This window comes from Sorghum bicolor, chromosome 10, assembly GCF_000003195.3.
Source record: "Sorghum bicolor cultivar BTx623 chromosome 10, Sorghum_bicolor_NCBIv3, whole genome shotgun sequence".
NCBI classification, from domain to species: domain Eukaryota; kingdom Viridiplantae; phylum Streptophyta; class Magnoliopsida; order Poales; family Poaceae; genus Sorghum; species Sorghum bicolor.
In genome coordinates, this window is record NC_012879.2 from 6037312 (window position 1) to 6057220 (window position 19909).

The following is a 19909-nucleotide window of genomic DNA, read 5'->3' on the forward strand; positions in this document are numbered from 1 at the left end:
TTCAACCCGGCGCTCGCCTGCGCCGCCCGCGCCCGCACAGCTGCGTGACGCCGCTCGCTCGCAGGATAACGAGCGCGCTGGCCTCTCGCACCCGCGCCCGCCTGCGCCGGCCCACGCCCGCACAGCTGCCCGACGCAGCTTGCTCGCCTGTTGCCGAGCGCGCTGGCCGCTCGCGCCCGCGCTCGCCCGAGTCCGCCGCGCCCGCGCTCGCCCAAGTCCGCCCGCAGCAGACCACGCGAGCCTGAGCCGCGCACCGAGTCCGCCCGTGCGTCACGCCCACGGCCGCACACCGTCGCCGCAGGTACGGTCCTCGCTGCTAACCCTAGCTTCTCTGGCTCTGATACCATGTTGCAATTTGGGGATTAGGAAGCTTCTGGTGGTGTGTTGGACACCCACCCTCATTCTATTCATTTTGTTCCACTTTACATAAGGACCCTCTTACAAGTTTCTATTTACACCAACAATTAATATCATCATCTAACCGATTAAATCAATTTACTTTTATGCATTTTACCTTTTATCCCTTTGCTTACTTCCAACCCTCAATTGGTGTTCTTCTCCTGTCTCTGCAGCATTTGAGGTCACCTTAGTCGTCATTAGTCTGCTTGCCCCAAATCCCAATGGGGTCCCTTCGGCAAGCGTTCAATGGATTTATTTGACACTGTTGAAGGGCAGAACTTCCGAGCTTCAAAAAACAAAATTTCTGGTCCTCCGCAGCATGCCCAACACACGCTACCTCAATTGCCCCATCGTGTTTGACTCAACACCAACAAGCAACACACAATATTGTTGCCCTAAAATCGGAGCTTCGAAACTGGAAAAACTCCACGCATAAAAACTCTCGTGGAAGTACGGATAGCTGGTTGAACATGGTGTTTCATCCTCCTGCCCAGATTCCCAGCGAATGAAATCCTCATGGCAAACTATAACAGGAACATCAACTTCCATACAGAACTGATTTTGCGAGTATAAGTCGTCTGGATACCATACAGCGATTTTCAACAGCTACTTGACAAATCGGCACATGAAGTTCATCATGAACTCTCTTCTAAATGAAATATGTGCTTAGGACAGCATGAAGAACAGACTAATTGCACTGGGCAGTCTAAGATGGCACGAGGTAATTGATGAAAGCTTCTGCCTTAGGAGCCAAAGCTTTAATGTCCTCACGTGTTGCAAGTTCATTGTCCTCAAACTGGAACGCTGGGGCGCAGGTTACACCAACAAACGAATAATGCAGTTCAGGGTCTCTTCCGGGAGTCTTGACAAATACACTTCCATCTTCAGTAAAGGATTCAATGTCGCAGGTCAAGAAGGCCCCAAACCATATGTTTGGAGGAACTGTGTACTGTGGTCTCTGGCCCTGCCGCAGGTCAGGACCAACGACAGTCGTCTTGATTTGTCCATCATCATGCACCTCAAATACCTGAATGAATGGATGATCTGAGCAGCGTTTTAAAGAATCAGATGTGTCATTTTTCAGATAAGTTTACAGACCGTGAGAGGTTCTCCTAGGTAGTAATGCCAGGTTTCAGCACAAGGGATACGGTGCAACCTAGCGATCTCCCCAGCAGGCAGTAGGAAATAGATGGCACTACTCACGGCACGGTCAACCTTATCTACAACGATTGGAACATAACATTAGTGAATTAGGGAAAAATAATGCAGACAAATCAAGATCAACCATGGGTACAATCAAGGTTTAGTAGATATGCTCAGCAAGTCAAGCATCTTTATAGTTTAGAATGAGCAGGATCCAGCTGCAAGGTTACATGAAAACTTGTTCAAATAACAGGTTACTGATGGTTGATGCCAATCCTTTTAACCATCCAATTTAGGGGCATGGAAATCATACATGGTAGCTCCTATAAGCTATAAAGAAAGTAAGGATATCTTCTAATTGAAAAGAACAGCAAGCCCATAAAAACCCAAACCTCAATTTTCACTGTAACAATAAGGTATGACTGAATTTTGAAGTTAGGATCACGATCAAGTATTATTCTAGATAAGACAAGTGTCAGGAACCATCATGAAGCTATTGGCAGCAATTTGCATTTCTCAATCACTTGGTAGAACCTGAATTACTAAGTGCAGAACTAAATGCCTAAAGAATCTGCAGCTATGCCATAGCCAAAAAAAGGCTCATTTGGCTGTCTTTCCAAGGACTAAACCATTTTGAAGATCCGAATGTGCCACTAACAGTTCACGCGGCATCAGATCATGAATTTATCTGAACGAATTCATGCCACTTCTGATATAAACTAAACAAACTCTGAAGCATGGAGCTCTAGAAACAAATCCACCATCAAACAAATTGCCACCCTAATAATCCACAAAACGGCCACCGGCTACAGCTACTTGCAACAAATAACCAGGTATCCACCCTTCGTAAATCTCTATCTCTGCAGCAAAACTAGATCTAAACAAAAGGAAACTTGAAACCAAGATAGCTAGGCAAAAGCTTAAAAAACTGGGGCGATTTATCCAAGCTTACAGCGGGGTGGGAGACCGGACGTGGGGAGTGCGATTGAGGGGTCACGGAAGGTCTCCAGGTAGAACCCGCCATCGGGGTGGCGCTGCAGATCCAGAGCGGCGACGATCTCCGCCGCCGTCTTCTCCTCCGCGGTCGAGAGCGCCATGGATTATCTGGCTGCTGGGTTCTTTTTTGGAGTAGTTTGCTCAGCTCAGGTCAGGTGTCTGATAACTATCCAGTTAGCTTCGTTAAGCCGTTGAGCTGCGACGAGACTGCAGAACCAACGGCCAGGATTTATCCATGTGTGAACATGGCCTGTCTCGTTCTGTAAGGTGTATAGCCACGCCCACGCAGAGGGAGACCAGAAAAGAACCGCCGCCCCCCCCGACCAGACCAATCCATCGCCACCGCGCCGCCCTAGGTCGTCGCCACCTCGCCGGCAACAATGTCCCCTTCTGCCATCTTCGTCTTCCTCCTCGTCTCTGCGCTGCATATGCTGGAGTGCATCCTCGATCTCGTGAAGAGGGTCGGTGCCAACTGCCAAGAAAACTCCGCGTTTTCCTCTCTCTCTCTCTCTCATCTTGTTCAAGATTATTCTTTTGGGGAGAAATATTTGATTTTGGATGAATTGAGGTCGTTAAGAATGAATCTTCACGGGGGGGATTCTGCCTCCGTGATTATTGGATCTGCCACCTACTGCAATTCCGACATTTTTTCAGCTCGTTCTGTTCCATTAATGTTGTCCTGACCTGTTGATGTTCCAGAGGGGATCCATTTCTGATGAACAGCTCAAACTGCGTGTACAGATCACGGAACTTCTCAAGGAGGCTAGTGCTTTGTCAACGTAGGCAATCCGGATGCTATTCTCTTATGAATTTGGCGATTCTGATATACAGCTGTTGTTGAAACCTTTTTTGTGCTGCAGGCCCTCAACGTTTGCGCAAGCCGCAAAACTGAAGCGGTTGGCTGCTGCTAAAGAGAAGGAGTTGGCAAAGAGTAAGTGTTGAATTCCTCAGACAGCGCTTGGGTTCTTGTTGTTCTTGTTTGAGCCGATTCGGGCAGCTGAACTATTTCTTTTGTTCATTTTTTAGTGCAAGAGCTGAACATTAAAGGGAAGCAGTCTTTATATGAACAGTATGGAAAAGCTCTGCTGGCCACTAAGGTGCTTCATGATTCGTGCAGTTTATGCTCTCAACTATTTACTATATACAGTTTGAGGAGTCTCATCAAATCTGCATGCTAGGTTCTAATCTATGTTGTGTTCATTCTGTGGTTTTGGAGTACTCCAGTAACTACTGTTCCTAAGCACCTTCTCCAGCCCTTCGGTAAGTTAATGCCCTTCACTTCACCTAGCTGGCAACTTGTTCTGCAGCCTTGTTAATTTCCTGGTGTTCACACATTTCATTGTATTAGTTTGTTTATCAAACTGGGAAAATTGTTTTTTTGGTAACGTTCACAAGATAAACCCAAAAGGTAACTATATGCCTCCAGTGGAAGAAGGATCCGCTAAAGAAACCATGTTCCCCTTTTTTGTAGCTTCCAGTATGAAAATGAGCTAGATCAGGAGTGAATATTGTCATATACTTATATTGTACTCCTTTTGGATAACAAATGCTGACGTTTCAGACAATAAAAAAAATGAGTTAGCAACCTACATTTCTTGTCTGGAGTAGTTAACCAAAGGTTCCCATCCTGAAATGATAAGCATATTTTATATAGGGAGAGTCCACTTTTTATAAATTTTGACCAAGAGTTATTCAAGTTGTACACAAGCTTATGATTTAAAACTTTCATCCAGAGATATGTGGTCAAAGTGCGTTTGATATTGGTTCTTTAGCAAACGATAACATTTTGTGAGTGAAATTAAGGGTCAAAGTCTATTTTATTTGACTTTTCTCTGATCAGAATATGCTTATCATTCTTGGACCGAGGAGTACTGCTGTAGATTTGACCTGATATTAAATATATCCCATTTTTGTTTATTGAAACTAATTATTATACTATACAATCATAAGTCATCCGGAAGTAATAGTTTAGAGGGAATTTTCAGGATGGATGTTTTCCTGGAGAGGTGTAGATGCTTCTACAGGCCGTGTTGTGGTGAGTACCGCTGAACCTCCATGTGTTTAAATGTTCTTGGCTTTATCCTTGTTAAAAATAGCGCCATGATTGAAACTGGGAGTCACTACTCACTGAACAAGATAAACAGTTAAGGTTGCCAAATTAGACATGGTGATATCTAATTTCTAAGTTCTAATAAGTTCCAAATGGTGCTTTTTTTTCTCAAACATGATGGAGAATTGGGTGTCAATGGGCATTAAGAAGAAAAATAGTTATGTTCCGGTTTCAGGGTCTGTTTAGATGTGCTCCACCAACTCCAATATGATGCAGCTCCACAAAAAAACTTGGAGTTTCTGAAGTAGTATCTCTTTAGATGCTCCACAAAACAACTGCTCAATTTCTCCTTTTTTGTAGAAGAGAGTTTGTGAAGCTGTATTTGTTTAACTAGCGAAGTTGGAAACAGAGGAAGATAGAGCAGAACAGTCCCAAACTAGTTACATTGCACCGTGAACAAATTTGATTACTAACAAATCTCCGGTCTAATAAGCCCTAGTAGCCACTACATTCATTGTGAGAATCATGTGATCGAGTCTTTCCGGTGAATCTTTTTGTTACATGATATTTTCTGAAACAATTTTTGTTACATGATATATCCTCTGACAAGCCAAGCATATTTTTTGCAACAGTAAGTCTGGGATTTTTTTTCAGAAAAAATGTAGTTACATTGCCGCGTAATATCTCATTGTGCTGATGCAGGTTGGAATTCTCCCATGGCTATTTTTGACCTCTCATGTCAGCAAGCTACTGAGCGAGAAACTTGCGCCCATATTTCTGCATCCTTAGCTCCTCCTAACGACTTACTTTTGCCTCTGTTTTTGTTCTGCAGTTTTGTATGATCTCTCAATCCATCTACATTTATGTAGTTTCCAAAGGGATTGGGATTTTTGTAATTCTATAAAAGTAACGAGTAGAATTTCCACTGTGTAGCCGTTCCTCATACATTTTATTACCATCAGAAATGTTCCAAGATAGCAACTCCTTAAAGTGATTAATCAGAGGTAGAAATTCAGCTACATAAGACTGAAGTCGCCACTCGAGATAGCAACAATATTTTAAGAAAACAAATAATTTAGTGATAAATAGGGTGGATCTAGAGCCCGGACTAGGTTGCAGCTTGGGTCCAAAAACCAAGTAGCACCAAATAGTACTATTAGTTTTTCAGCCTGGTACATGTAAAGACCCCAGGAGAAATGATAATACTATGACTCAGATGTTCGGACAGAGTGATTACGTTGAACACTTGTAGCATGTGATTAGCCAGAAACCCACCAACTCACTCGCTGCACTCCTCCCCTCCCGTCGCCGACACTCGCCTCCATGGTGGATAAGCAAGTACAATTTTTACCAAAGTCTCTAATCCTATTACAATACAGAAGGATATAAAGAGGTTGGACTGTTGGAGGGTGACAAAATGGATGGAAAAATAAAAGCAATAAACTTACTAACAGGTGGGCCATGTGTGTTGTGAGGAAGTATTTTGGTGAATAATCCTGGAAATGATATTAGGATACCACAAATACTGTACAAGTATACAACTCTGCTGGAGATGTTTTGTTGGTGAGCTGGCTCTGATGCTCTTGACATCCTCACACGCGCGCATGCGCCTTCCCGCCATCCTCGGGTGCCTGCCTATTCCGGGCAACCTCGAAGAAACTGAGCCCCGAGAAAGCAAAACCACCCGCGCAACCATCCTCCCAACCTTAGGGTCGCGCGCCCGACACGGCGGCCTCCCCTTTCCGGGCCCCCCTCACGCCATGGCCCCGTCTCGCCACCGCCTCCTCCTCCTCGCCGTCGCCGCCACCATTGCCGCAGCGCTCCTAGCTGCCGCGGAGAACAAAATGACCGACGCGGAGGCGCTGATGCAGCTCAAAACGTCCTTCACCAACTCCTCGTCGCTCTCGTCGTGGCTCATCACCGACAAGGAAGGCAGCAAGTCCCCCTGCGCGCCGGGCTCCCACCACTGGCATGGCGTGGTGTGCTCCGGCGGAGCCGTCACCGGCCTCCGCCTCAACGGCCTCAAGCTCGGCGGCACCATCGAGGTCAACTCGCTCTCCAGCTTCCCGCGCCTCAGGTCCATCTCCTTCGCCAGGAACAACTTCTCCGGCCCACTCCCCGCCTTCCACCAGGTCAAGGCGCTCAAGTCCATGTTCCTCTCCGACAACCAGTTCTCCGGCAGCATCCCCGACGACTTCTTCGCCAGCCTCAGCCACCTCAAGAAGCTCTGGCTCAACGGCAACCAGCTCTCCGGCTCCATCCCAGCTTCCATCTCACAGGCCACGTCCCTCCTCGAGCTCCACCTCGATCGCAACGCCTTCACCGGGGAGCTCCCCGCCGTGCCGCCGCCGGCGCTCAAGTCGCTCAACGTATCTGACAATGACCTCGAGGGCGTCGTCCCGGAGGCGTTCCGGAAGTTCAACGCCAGCAGGTTCGACGGCAACGAGTACCTCTGCTTCGTGCCGACCCGCGTGAAGCCGTGCAAGCGCGAGGAGCAGGTCGCGACCACCAGCTCGTCCAGCCGGGCTGCCATGGTGCTCGCCGCGCTGCTTCTCTCGGCCGTCGTCATGGTCGTCGCCCTGCGCTTGTGCTGCTGCAGCCGTGCCCGCAAGCTCGACATGGACGGCCTCCAAGTCGAGGAGAAGAAGCCGCCCGCCGTCAAGCAGGCGCAGGCGCAGTCGGCGTCGTCGGCACCGCAGAAGCGGAGCTCCTCGTGGCTCGGGAAGAGGGCAGGGTCGTCGCTTGGCGGGTTTGGACACCGGCGTGCCGCCTCTGCCGCCAAGGTGGACGATCTGAGCAGCAGGTCCGGCGGGGATCTGGTGATGGTGAACGAAAGCAAGGGCGTGTTCGGGCTCACCGACCTGATGAAGGCGGCCGCCGAGGTGATCGGGAGCGGCGGCGGCGGGCTCGGGTCGGCGTACAAGGCGGTGATGGCCAACGGCGTGGCCGTGGTGGTGAAGCGCTCCCGCGACATGAACCGCACGACCAAGGACGCGTTCGAAGCCGAGATGAAGCGGCTGGGCGCGATGCGCCACGCCAACCTGCTGCCGCCGCTGGCGTACCACTACCGCAAGGACGAGAAGCTGCTGGTGTACGAGTACATCCCCAAGGGCAGCCTGCTGTACGTCCTCCACGGCGACCGGGGCATGGACTACGCGGCGCTGGACTGGCCGACGAGGCTCAGGGTGGCCGTCGGCGTCGCGCGCGGCACGGCGTTCCTCCACACGGCGCTCGCCGGCCACGAGGCGCCCCACGGCAACCTCAAGTCGTCCAACGTCCTCCTCGCGCCGGACTTCGAGCCGCTCCTCGTCGACTTCGGCTTCTCGGGCCTCATCAGCCACATGCAGTCCCCGAGCTCCCTGTTCGCGTACCGCGCCCCCGAGTGCGTCGCCGGCCACCCCGTGAGCGCAATGGCCGACGTCTACTGCCTCGGCGTCGTCCTCCTCGAGCTCCTCACCGGCAAGTTCCCGTCGCAGTACCTCCAGAACGCCAAGGGCGGCACGGACCTCGTCATGTGGGCGACGTCGGCGATGGCCGACGGCTACGAGCGGGACCTGTTCGACCCGGCACTCATGGCGGCGTGGAAGTTCGCGCTGCCGGACATGACGCGCCTCATGCAGGTGGCGGTGGACTGCGTCCAGACGGACCTGGAGAAGCGGCCGGAGATGAAGGAGGCCTTGGCGAGGGTGGAGGAGGTGGCGGCGACGGCTTTAGCCAGGGTGAGGGAGAGGCCGCCGCAAGCTGAGAGCGGCGGCGAGGGCCAGGGGAGTGCGCCGCCGTCGGCAGACTCGGCTAGCAGAAGCTCGCACACCTCGTACGTGCGAGAAGGGTCGATGCAGCGGATCACAAGCGTCGGCGAGCGGTCCTTGCGGCGAGGAAGCAACGACCCCTCGTACGGGTACGGCATCTCGTGAGACGACGACATGCAGGGCATGCAGCTAGTGGGCCAGTCAGATTTTGCGAGTCAACCATTTTGCTCCCTTTTGGTGCAGTTTGTATCTATGTCCTGCTCAATGTAGCTTGAACAATGTCCAACTAGCAACCAGAAGTGAATTGTACAGAAGAATTTCAGCTTTTTCTGTCATGCAGGTAGAGTTTGTTTCCATAACACGAGTTTAAATGGTGCTGAGTAAATCCTAAAACCAAGTGCATCAACAAATGCAAAAGTTTATAGTCAAAACATTAATACATTATCGATCTATTCTGACTCAACAACAACAAACAAAAATTACAATTTGTGAATTGACAATAAAAACCTTGAGTTCGAACAATAAATAAACCTTGTGTCATTATGCATATCAACAATAAATAAACATAATAAGATGGGAAGAAAGTTGGACCAAATCTGTACTTGTCAAATCTTGAGGATAAAACTTTGCAAGGTTTTTCCTTGTCATAAGAAGCAAATGAATTCACCGGATTCAAAGCAGCCATGCAAACAAGTAGCTCTGTATTAACTTGAATACTCGATCAAACCTGCCACAATGTCATAAGGATAAAATGAATTATTATGAAAGGAAGTAAAGAAAAAAAAAAGATGAAAAGTAATAAAAATATTAAGCAAGGTTTATCGAACCTGCTATTGAGCTCTTAGAGTTGCATATCAACGACACTTAGAAATATTAGTATTTTTGTGTATATGTTTGGTCAAACTTAAAAGGGCTTGACTCCCACATAGGGGGTATTACAAATCAATCTCTTGGTGGAAGCTTGGAAACACGTTCCAAAATGTGCATTTTTGGTCACTCGGAAAAATTAAAACAATTGACACCTATAGTGCAAACTCGTCTTATACAAATTCAAACGAAAATGACAATTTATTGTGCATGTGCAATATTAGACATACCTATTTTCCCATCATTGTGTCCTCGACAATCTGAGTATTAACTGAGCTGTCAGCCTGCCACACTTGAAGTACATCATCTGAAAACAAAACCTAGACTTCATGATGCGACAACGAACCATCTTGCCATGCTCGAGAATCACAAGGCCACCGAATCTGAGCACATTAGTGAAGCAGGAGTCATTTTCCTTCTCACCGACCCTCACCATTTGTTTGTAGAAGCTCCCAGCTTCCATGGCAAGGCCACACTGCAGCAATCACCAATCATACTGCCGCACCAGTGCGCTCCACATGAAAGCATTCGAGCGCAGCCCAAGGCACACTGCGTAGGTGCGCACCTGCCGAACAATATCCAAAGCTTGTTCATCTCTGTAATGAATGATAAAAACAAGATATGTATCGGGAAGGTCATAAATTTCAAAGAAGAGATGCTACAACAGTAGTTTTACCGGTATGAGCTGGTTACTCAGCGGTGCTCATTGCTCAGTAAATCTTGAAGAACATGAACCACGTCGTTTGTTCCACTACAGAACCAACCATAACCAATGCTAAAATAGCAGCAATGCCATAGTTCCTTCTTTATTCCCCCCACCCCCTATCAGAAAATTTTCATATAGATGCCGGGTGCTGCTTGAGGAAATACCAAGTTGAAGCAAATAATAACAGGCCGCGACTAATCCAATACTACTTTCATGTTTTGTTCCTGTTCCCTAACAAACTTTCCTCTTTGTGCTCTTCTTTTAGATTTTCTTGCTGTAACAATACCCTTCTTTTTCATTCTCTCCAGTTTTTCTTTCCTTCCTTTTATATCAGCCTTGATAACCTCGTCCCTACATTCTTCTGACAAAAGAGCTAACCTGGAAAACTTTTTTGGCCATACTTCCCCAAGTTTCTCATGTATATCTTTAAATGCCGATACAAGACCAGCTCTCATGAAATATCCTTCAATCAGCTTCATTGAGTTTAATTTAGGAAGAGCTGGAGCATCTTTTAACTCAAGGTCCATGCAGAAAGGAGAATCTTTCAGCCACATCTTAAGAGAGTAGGCCTTTACCACAAAGCGACCTGACCGAGCTCTACATGGTAAGAACGGGGAGCCCATTTCCAAAAGGTAGGCTCTGATTGTTTTACGCAGGGATACCATGTTATATTCCCCCTCCCCTGTGACCAGTACAACAGATTTGGGAGATTCTGGTGAACCCTGGAGTGAAGCATCCTGAATTAAAACCAGAGTAGGTCAGGTGTCATTTAAATAAAAGATGAAACTCAAGTCCATTTAAACAAAAAAAGAATGGCTACTGCAGGACTAAGAAGAACTCAATAAGTTCATAAACCTGTTGCAAACATTCAAAGATGTTTTCTTCAAAATTCTTTAAAAGATTTTTAGGTGTTATTAACTGATGTCTCCAATTATATTTGTGTTCAAAGCTGATAGACTAGAAAACCTATAATGGCACATAAAATGAAAAGGTATACCAAAATAGAAAACTGTCAAACAAATGAAAAGGCTCTACTGCCCACTATATCTCCTAGATGTATGCTGCAGTAATTACCGACTTATTACCTTCAGCAGTTTGCAATATTACATCATTGCAAGGTGAAAATCACCAGTACTAGTGTAATTGGAACTAACAAAGAACTTAAATAGCATATGTCCATCCTCATTTTAAGCTTAACTTCATTCACGTTATTCTTATTACTATGTAACTGATGTGAAAACATCGAAACAAAAGCTGAAAATTCATGTAGTGGGATTCTCAGTGTTCCAGTTACTTTACTGTCAATAGTCATGACAAAATATCAGAGAACAAGACAATAAACCTAAAACCATAGTCAAAAAGTTCCCAGGTTGAATGAGCTCGAGGAACATGGTACACTACTTGCGAGCGGTTTTTACATGGCTGGGTCGAAAAGAAACCGTGTACCCGGGTCGAAAGTCAATGACTTCAACCCCATTTCCTGTGATTAAGCCTAAAACTGATGGTAAACAATTATTTGTTGAAGAGCAAAGCAAAGATGTTTCTTTACCACTCCTATGTATATGAATGCAACATCATATGAAAGGTATTATTTAAGCACATACTTGCATGTGATCAAGCCACAATGTAAGACCAACAAGTGCAGCCCCAGCAGACAGCTTCCGGAAGTCAGCGCCCCAGTCCTTTTGTGCCACACTACGCCATTCACAAAATAAAATGTTAAATGGTAGATTAATTCCATATTGACACTTTGCAGATATCATAATCAGAAGTAGAACATACTAAAACAAGAAAAAAAATGCCAAGATGAGATGGTGTGTCATAATCATCTTCAGATATGAATAGAAAAAATAGATAAATATTGTTACTCAAATACCTTAACTCTTATCACACACAAAATAGATCTTTGACTTAACCTGAAGCCTAGGACCATATGGCCTTGTCATAGGCAACTGAATGAGAACTAAGAAACATAGGTATTTGTTGACTGGCTCTCTTTCTATCAGATTAAAGTTCTAAAACATCACCAGAATGTAGCATGACATGTAGATTTCTTGGAAAGATATTTATAGTGCTATTGACGGAGCCATCGTTAGCAGTGATTAGTTAGCACTTTGTTTTTACAAAAAATATTTTGATTGTTTGAGCCAAAGTTACTATGTGTAACTTGAAAAGGCAATGCCTAACCGGTGATGCAATTTTATATATGCACATGAAATACATATATTTCAACCCCAAGAAATTGTATGCTACTACAAATGAAATTTTGCGGTACAGAGATTGCCATGGATACCGAAAGACATTATCGCGGTATATGCTTCTCTCTACTGCCAATTGGAAAATCCGTGAAGCTGTTGCTCGGCATTCAAATGCCCACAACAAATCTTCTACTGCATTTACAAAGTTCAAAGCAGCAGAATCTTCTAATGCTTCAAGCTCTTCCAGATAATTGGCGATCTCACTTAACAGTGATGGTGTCCTTTCAGTCAGGAGCCTGCAAAAGATTCAAGAACCAAAGACCAAAACATGAACAAAGAAAAAAAATGTCATGTGAATGTCCATCTCTTTAACATAATCAAGTAAAGTATTAACCTAATGGGGAGGTCAAATCCACAATCCTGTAGAGACTTTAGAAGAAGAATAGCATCAGCAGTTTGCTCACACAAACTAGCTGCCCTAATGAAACATGTCCAAACTTGATGATCTGGTTCTACACCATCTCTTTTCATTTCCAGCAGTTTTTTTATTCCAAGATCGTAGTCACCGTTTTTCAGGTAGGCATCAAAGACAGTACTGTATGGTAACGTGCTGACTTCCAAACTGGAAGATTTCAAACTGTTCAGTACATTCTCAGCTTCGTGAGGTTGCCCAGCAGTCCCGTAAGAAGTCATGAGGATATGCATAGTGGCAATTGTTGGCTCTATGCCATCCTCTTTCATTACTGCCAGCAAGTTCTCAGCTTTGGAGTGGTTGCCAGCATTCCTGTAAATTTTCATCATCATATGATAGATAGATCTATTCAATTGATAACTCTTAGATCGCATTTCCTCAAAAAGCTGGTCAGCTTGCTCCCTCAGCTCTGCTTTTGCAGATGCAGCAAGCAAGCTTTTGTAGGACTGCAACTTTGGTGTCAGGCCTCGTTTGCCCATTTCATTCAATAGTGTAAAACCTTCTTCTGGCCTCAAGCTTCTACAGTACATGACTATCAATGTATTGTATGTATCTTCATCAGGCTCTAAGCCAGCTTCGAGAATACTTTGATATACTTGTGTTGTCCTATCAAAGTTCCCAGCAGCGGTGTACATATTAAGAAGAGAATTAAATATAGAAAGATCTGGCTTGAACCCTGCTCCCTCCATCTCTGCAATCATCAACTCAACATCCCTGAACCGGTTGTGATGGCAGAGCAAGGAAGTCATACTTCTGTAGAGGTGCATATTTGGCAGGTATCCTGCAGCCTTCATTCCATTATAGATTTTCATTACCTCGAATACATCCCCAGCTTTTGCAAAAGCATCAAGCATAAGGAGCACTGTACTTTTGCTGATCTTGAAGTCCATATCTTGAAGCTCTCCTACAACTACATACAACTCATCCAATCTGCCATCAACAATCAATGCCCTCATCATTCCATTAACTGAATCAACAGTTGGCAGAGGACCTGTTTTAATCATATTATCAAAGACTGCCCTTGCTTTCTCATAAAGTCCACTCTCTGCATATGCATGTATCAAAGCATTCCAAATCCTTCTATCGATACCTGATGCTTGCCTCAGCCCTTTCACCAAGATTTCTGCTTGCTGCCAGAGTTTTATATTCCCATATGCTTCAATTATAATTACCCTACACGAGAGAATGTTTAATGGAATACCAGATTGCAAAGCATCATCCATCAACCCATGTGCTGTTTCTGGAAATCCCAGTTTACAGTAGGTGGAAATTATACTCTCGTAAATATTTTTAGAAGCTTCTATGCCAATAAACTGCATGTCGCAGAACACTTGACAAGCTTCAGAAAATAACTCAGCTTCCACGAGGCATGTAATCAAGTGCTCATACAGGTTACAGTTTTGACCAGGGTATTTTAACATTAACCTTTGACTGTACTGTTCATAGGCAGAAATGCTCGTCTGTTTTCTGCATAAAAGTATGATGGAACATTCTGATATCAAATCCTGGGAACTGGAAACATGGTCACGGATGCATTCAAGCAAAGAGAGACCTTCCTCATGCTTTTCTGTCATTACATATGCATTCATAATGGACCATAAGCTCTTAGCATCAGGCTTGTATCCCTGGAGACATGCCTTTTTTAATAGTTTACCACCCTGGGAAACACACCTCGCCTTGATAAGTATTGTTGATATTACTCCCAGACTCATTTGACAAAGTAATTCCATGTCTTGGATAATTTCTTCAATCTCCTCACACTTATCTTCCTTTGCAAGTGCAACAAGCAAGACCTGGTACATGTCATCATCTGGCCTATAATTATCATTCATCATTGTTCGATACAGACGCAACATTTTTTCCGTCTCACCTGACCTTGCAAAAACATCCAGCATAACCAAGTATGCTAAACGATCAGGTTTGACACCTGATGCAATCATGCAATCAAATGTCTTCTCCGCGTCAGCCCGCCTCCCACCTTTGGCATATGCACAAATCAGAGCACTAAAAGCTACTAAAGTTGGCTTCAATCCCGCATCTGCCATGTCCTCCAGTACCTTCCCTGCCTCAGCAATCTTATCCATCTTCCCCAAAGAATCAATCATGACCGTATACGTCACAGCATCTGGAGTACAGCCCACAGCCCTCATCTCATCATACAGACCCACTGCTAAGTCAAGCCTGCCCATTTTCCCATACATATGAATCATGGTGTTGTATGTTATTTCATTCTTCTTGAACCCAGCCTTAACCAATTCCTCACATGTGTGCTCCACCTTGTCAACATTCCCTTCCTTTGCAAAAGCATAGAGAAGAGAATTGTAAGTGACCGCGTCAGGCATAAAACCCTTCTCCACCAGCTCCCCAAACAGCCGCTCAGCCTCTTCAGCCTTCCCACACCGGCCATGCACCGACACCATTGCATTGTATGTCCACAAATCTGGCCGGCACTCTGAAGCTATCATCTCCTCAAACACCGTCACAGCATCTTCCAGATTAGAACTCTGTGAGCAAGCACTGATGAGCGTGTTATAAGTGATAACATCTGGCCTTAGCCCAGATTGTCGGACTTCAAATAGGAGGTCAAGGGCGACGCCAGCAGCCAAACACCCAGACTTAGACCTGGCATTGATTAGAGTATTGAAGCTGACGAGGTCAGGATCGATCCCCCGGTCGTGCATTGTGTCAAGCAGCTGCCGTGCGTCATCGAATCGGCCAGAGCGTGCATAAACGCCCATCATGGCATTGAACACCTGAACAGTGGCGCCCTCTCCAGCGAAGCGGAGGAAGACCTCCTCCGCGATCGAATCCTGGCGCGCGCGGCCGAGGACGCCAAGGACGACGGCGACGGCGCGTGAAGCCGGGGCGGTGCTCCGGGCGAGCCACTCGAAGGCATCCAGCGCGCGCCGCCAGGAGCTCTCCCCGACGGCGCGCACGACGAAGGCGACCTCGTCCGGCGTTGCCCGAGCGCCGTCGAGCACGTCGTCGACGGGCGCCCCGGGAGGCAGCGCGAGGACGGCGTCCGCGAGCCCGGCCACGCGCGCGCGCCAGTCCTGCGCCCGCCGCAGCGCGAGCTTGCTCAGCTTCTTCACCCTCCCGCGATGAGCACGCGCGTCCAGTGGCTCCACGAGTGAAGGTGCGGAGGCGGAGGCGGAGGTCGCCGCGGGGTCCTCCACTTCCTGGGGTGGTGGTCTGGCGGGGACCGGAGGTGCCGCGGTGACGGTGGCGGGGAAGCGCGGCGCGGGGAGGTGCGGGAAGCGGAGGTGAGGCCATCGAACGGAAGGGTCGGCGAGAGGGTAGTCGAAGTCTTCGGAAGCAGATGACGCTGCCGTAGCGGTGGCGGTGCCCGCTCGGCGGAGATGGCACGTGAAGGAGGAAGAAGAGGAGAGGAAGGGTAATGGTGAGGAGGAGACTGCCATCGGAGACATGAGCTTTGGGTCCTCGGGATGATGGGAGATGGAAGAGCACTAGGCGCGCATGGAGACGATAAGGAAGATATTTTTCAAGCAGATTTTTCTGACTTCGTGTCTCCATATATGAACGGTATGAATTTGAATATTTGTGCAATGATACTTTGGAAGTGTTTAGTTACCCATAGAATCCGAAATACAAAATACCAGCTACTTTATAGTGATAAAATACAAAAATATTAAAATTTTTAGGATCATGTTTAGTTCGATCCAGAATGTAGAATTTATTGTTCTCATGAAGCCTGTTGAGGCTCATTTTTGTTTTTGTTTTTTTGTCTCTTGAGGTCAAAATTCAAAATAAAGAATAACTACCTTTTTGTTAAAAATTTTGCATAGTGTTTAGTTCCATTTTATAAAATGATGGACCAAAATCCAAAATTTTTTGGAAAAAAATGAGAACTAAACACCCCCTTTCAAGAATCTCACACAACTACGATCGCAAAAAAAAAAATCTCACACAACTAAAAAGAATAAAGAAAAAAAATACTATTTTGGTACGATAAAAACTTAGTCTCACCTTCTTGTTCTCCTCATGTGATCGTCTTCTCGTGAAAAATTTACCACCCGGCCACGCTCCCGAAAAAATTTATCGCTAGTCGTGATCAAATCCTATCCTAAAATCATGGACCGTGAAGAACTCGTGTTTGTGAATTTTCACCTTCCTAAATCTCTTGGCAGGAGGTCGAAGAAATTTAGGAAGAAATTTAGGAAGGTAAAGATTCGCAGGCACGAGATTTTTACATGCCGTGATTCTAGAATAGGATTTGACCACGGCCGACATAACGTAAGGTTTTCATCGTGACTGAGGAGACGATCGCATGAGGGCAAGAAGGTGAGGCAAAGTTTATTCTTTTTAGTTCGTCTTGAAGGTCTTCCACAGGACTTGCACGCAGCTCCGCTCCTAGTTGCTCCATTATATAATACCCTTAATTAGTTAATAAATGATGATATTTATTTGTCTCCTCTTCTTTATGCTAATCCTTAATAATATTTATATAATTTATGACTAATATTTATGTTATCTTCTCTCTCTTGTTCTTGTCATTATTGTTGTGGTTTTTTTACCTACATAACATTCTAGTTGGTCCACACAACGCAATTTGCTAGTTAATGTTAATTAGTGTTTTTTTTGTTATTTCTCCCTCCCTATTAATCTCTAATGTCATCTATATACTTTAAGAATTAAGAATACCTTTCTTTATCTTCACTCTTTTTTCCTGTTATTACAGTGATTTTTTTCTAGTAAATTAGATTAGTGGGATGTAAATCGGAGTTTTAGAGTTAATTAATTTTATCCCTTTCTCTATAATTTTTAGTATCATTTTAGACTTTTAACTTCTTTATCACAAAACAAACATCGATTTGGTTATTATCTATACTCTTGGCAAGTCAATATATATATATGTATTTCATCATGTGTGGTTAGCGTTGGTATTGCCAAAAGGTTCCCTCCTCCCCTATGGTTAAATCCTGGCTCCGCTCCTGCACGATGGGTCACGCGGGTAGTACGTTGGGACTACGGTCAAAACAAAATTTCAATGATTGCTAGCTTATCTTCACATCTTATGCATCGTGCAGTCCTAAATATGTGCACCACACTGTCAGCAATCAGCTCACAATCCTAATATATAGGCCCAACTACACAACCAGACACATCGGCAAACAATAGGCATGCCTCTAGGGCCTTTAAACGAATGGTCCGATGAGCTATTTAGGCTAGTTTTGTAGCACGATAAAAAGGATAGTGATAGTAGTAATAGTTATATGTACTTGGTTCTTAGCGACAACTTCAATACTACAACCAAGCTTCAACTCCACTGACAATAATGTTTGTGCTTCGACTAATGTTGCCATATCAGAGGCAATAACCTTTTTGTGGTGTCAATACTAGAATAGTGGAATTAAAAGTTCACAGTCAATCTAACATGCTAACTTGCTAATCAAATAAGCACTCATGATTAGTCTGACTGTTGCTGACATCATATCATGATATCTAGCAAAGTTCAGCTAGGCGCTAGGCGGAATCTAGGCGCTGACCCTCCGCCTAGCGCCTAGTCGGGAGTAATCGCACCTAGGTGTTTCTAGGCGTTTTGCTAGGCGGTGATTAATACATGTATAAATACTTAAAAGAAAAGAAAAACAATAGATAAGTAGTAGTAATGGAAGGGAGAAAGAATATAAGGCCCATTTAACAGCCCACTTTAGTTCCCGCAAGCTGCGACCGCGTGACTCCCTGTCTCCCGCATCGCGTCGTCCCCGTGACTCGCGACGCGAGCGACTCTGCCCCCCCCCCCCCCCCCCGCCGCCGCCGCCGCCCTCTCCCGCTGCTCCCTCTCTCTGCGCACGCCGTCGCCCGCGCTGCTCCTCCCCGCCGGCGACTGTCTCCTCCTCGCGCCCGCCGCCGTCTGCGCACGTCCGAAGCTCCGCAGGATGCTGTCCACCCCCACCGGCGCCGCCGCGGCCACCTAGGTTCCGCCTACCCCCATAGGCGAGGCGGGGAGCCTCTGATTCGCGACTAGTCAAGCGCCTAGCATAACTATGATATCTAGGATGTATATGTATATGATTTCTCGCAAGCATTAAAGTTGAATTATTCTTGTAGAGCACTAGAGCTATCATGAGCAATAGCGTAAGATCTAGCATGTATATGTATATGATTTCTCGCAAGCATTGAAGTTGAATAGCTGCTAGAGCTACCATAAGCAATAGCGTAAGAATATACAATTTGATTAGCCTTATCCATAATAACCTAAACTAGCGTTGGTGTTTCTTTATTGTGCACGTACAACAAACCGCATTTGATTGTGTTTGATTTTGTTACACTTTACATGTAGTCACTTCTATGTCCTAGTTAAGTTCTCATGTTTCTAGGGTTTTTTTTTTGTATGCACATTGGTTTACTTAAACTTGCATTGCGTAACACTGACCTAATTTGACATACTAGCTAAACTAGCATAATATGCAGACAATCAAATTTGAACAAATTAAATTAATACAGTCTCAATTCTAGAAACCACAAGTAGTTTCTATGTTTATTAATTTTTAGACATTATATATAGAAACTAGGTTTCCAATGGATAGTTACATAATAATCTTTTGACCAATCACATATGTTCTCTCTTTATTGACTTTCAATCATATCTCTTCGTGTCTTGGTTCTCGCGTAGACATGATTTCTTCTCTAAATCACGAGACGAATCTTTTGATACTAATTAGTCTATAGTTGAATAATATTTGCCACAAATAAACGAAAGTGCTACAGTAGCGAAATCCAAAAAAATTTCACATCTCAACAAGGCCTTAGTTTCTTGGGAGTGCCCTAGTAGAGTCAACCCATAGAACCGTCGATGCTAGTGTGTACAGAACATGACAATACTGTCGTACTTTTCCCGTTTTAACGTCAGTGTCTCGGCGTCTCGCTGAGAGAGATGACAAACCAAACAACCACAGGGCTGCTTGGCACCTTTGCTGGTTTGCCTTGCATTTCACATGGCCATGTTTGGTTTGCTTGCTCCTGCAGTAGCACCAGCAGAGCTGCAGAGGTTCAGTCTGGCAGAGAACGAGATGGATGCAGTCATCAAGCTTGCCCAGGCGGGAGAGCCAATTTGTGGCTCGCCTCACTGGCCAAGGAAATCCTTGCTGAGCCAAGCAAAGCAAGCTTTTTCTGGTGCCACCAAACAGCTGGTCTCGCCAAGCGCTGGGCAAGAGGGCCAAGCATGACGTACGATGCTAGTGTGGAGATGACAAACCAAAGTGTCAAGTGTATCAGACTGGTTTAAGTAGATCCTAGGAATGCTGAGGATGAAGACATGAAGAACGATTTAGCCCTGTTTGGGACTGCTCCATTCTGCTCCGCTGC

General features: G+C 45.6%; 4 protein-coding genes across 5 annotated transcripts; 2 read left to right on the plus strand and 2 right to left on the minus strand.

The window, feature by feature from the left end:
* LOC8077307 lies at nucleotides 903-2722 on the minus strand. Its single transcript, XM_002437965.2, has 3 exons — nucleotides 2495-2722; nucleotides 1498-1619; nucleotides 903-1426 (listed from the first exon to the last, which is right to left on the minus strand). Exons 1-3 carry the CDS (start codon nucleotides 2637-2639, stop codon nucleotides 1106-1108), a joined length of 588 nt encoding a protein of 195 aa, XP_002438010.1. The 5' UTR covers nucleotides 2640-2722; the 3' UTR covers nucleotides 903-1105.
* On the plus strand, nucleotides 2816-5569 carry LOC8065458. The gene is made up of 7 exons (XM_002436598.2): nucleotides 2816-2999; nucleotides 3238-3317; nucleotides 3399-3469; nucleotides 3565-3635; nucleotides 3717-3798; nucleotides 4524-4573; nucleotides 5291-5569. Exons 1-7 carry the CDS (start codon nucleotides 2919-2921, stop codon nucleotides 5375-5377), a joined length of 522 nt encoding a protein of 173 aa, XP_002436643.1. The 5' UTR covers nucleotides 2816-2918; the 3' UTR covers nucleotides 5378-5569.
* LOC8077308 (pollen receptor-like kinase 3) lies at nucleotides 6349-8654 on the plus strand. Its single transcript, XM_002436599.2, has one exon. The coding sequence runs from the start codon at nucleotides 6349-6351 to the stop codon at nucleotides 8500-8502; it is 2154 nt and encodes a 717-aa protein (XP_002436644.1). The 3' UTR covers nucleotides 8503-8654.
* Nucleotides 8723-16095, minus strand: LOC8077309 (pentatricopeptide repeat-containing protein At3g18110, chloroplastic). Of its 2 annotated transcripts, XM_021449322.1 has the most exons (7): nucleotides 12503-16095; nucleotides 12204-12404; nucleotides 11515-11605; nucleotides 9881-10647; nucleotides 9638-9800; nucleotides 9435-9511; nucleotides 8723-9064 (listed from the first exon to the last, which is right to left on the minus strand). In XM_021449322.1, the coding sequence occupies exons 1-4, from the start codon at nucleotides 16006-16008 to the stop codon at nucleotides 10105-10107; spliced, it is 4341 nt and encodes a 1446-aa protein (XP_021304997.1). In that variant the 5' UTR covers nucleotides 16009-16095; the 3' UTR covers nucleotides 8723-9064; nucleotides 9435-9511; nucleotides 9638-9800; nucleotides 9881-10104. The 2 variants fall into 2 exon arrangements, with proteins under 2 accessions (XP_021304997.1, XP_002438011.2); XM_002437966.2 differs by having other exon boundaries at nucleotides 9435-9769.

Coding starts and splice junctions, on each gene's coding strand:
- LOC8077307 (XM_002437965.2), bottom strand. CDS start 2,639: ATGGCGCTCTCGACCGCGGAGGAGAAGACGGCGGCGGAGATCGTCGCC. Junction 1,620..2,494: donor GTCCGGTCTCCCACCCCGCT/GTAAGCTTGGAT, acceptor CAATCGTTGTAG/ATAAGGTTGACCGTGCCGTG. Junction 1,427..1,497: donor ACCTAGGAGAACCTCTCACG/GTCTGTAAACTT, acceptor CCATTCATTCAG/GTATTTGAGGTGCATGATGA.
- LOC8065458 (XM_002436598.2), top strand. CDS start 2,919: ATGTCCCCTTCTGCCATCTTCGTCTTCCTCCTCGTCTCTGCGCTGCAT. Junction 3,470..3,564: donor AGAGAAGGAGTTGGCAAAGA/GTAAGTGTTGAA, acceptor TTCATTTTTTAG/TGCAAGAGCTGAACATTAAA. Junction 4,574..5,290: donor CTTCTACAGGCCGTGTTGTG/GTGAGTACCGCT, acceptor GTGCTGATGCAG/GTTGGAATTCTCCCATGGCT.
- LOC8077308 (XM_002436599.2), top strand. CDS start 6,349: ATGGCCCCGTCTCGCCACCGCCTCCTCCTCCTCGCCGTCGCCGCCACC.
- LOC8077309 (XM_002437966.2), bottom strand. CDS start 16,008: ATGTCTCCGATGGCAGTCTCCTCCTCACCATTACCCTTCCTCTCCTCT. Junction 11,606..12,203: donor TACCGCGATAATGTCTTTCG/GTATCCATGGCA, acceptor TGAATGGCGTAG/TGTGGCACAAAAGGACTGGG. Junction 10,648..11,514: donor TGTGGCTTGATCACATGCAA/GTATGTGCTTAA, acceptor GTTTTAATTCAG/GATGCTTCACTCCAGGGTTC.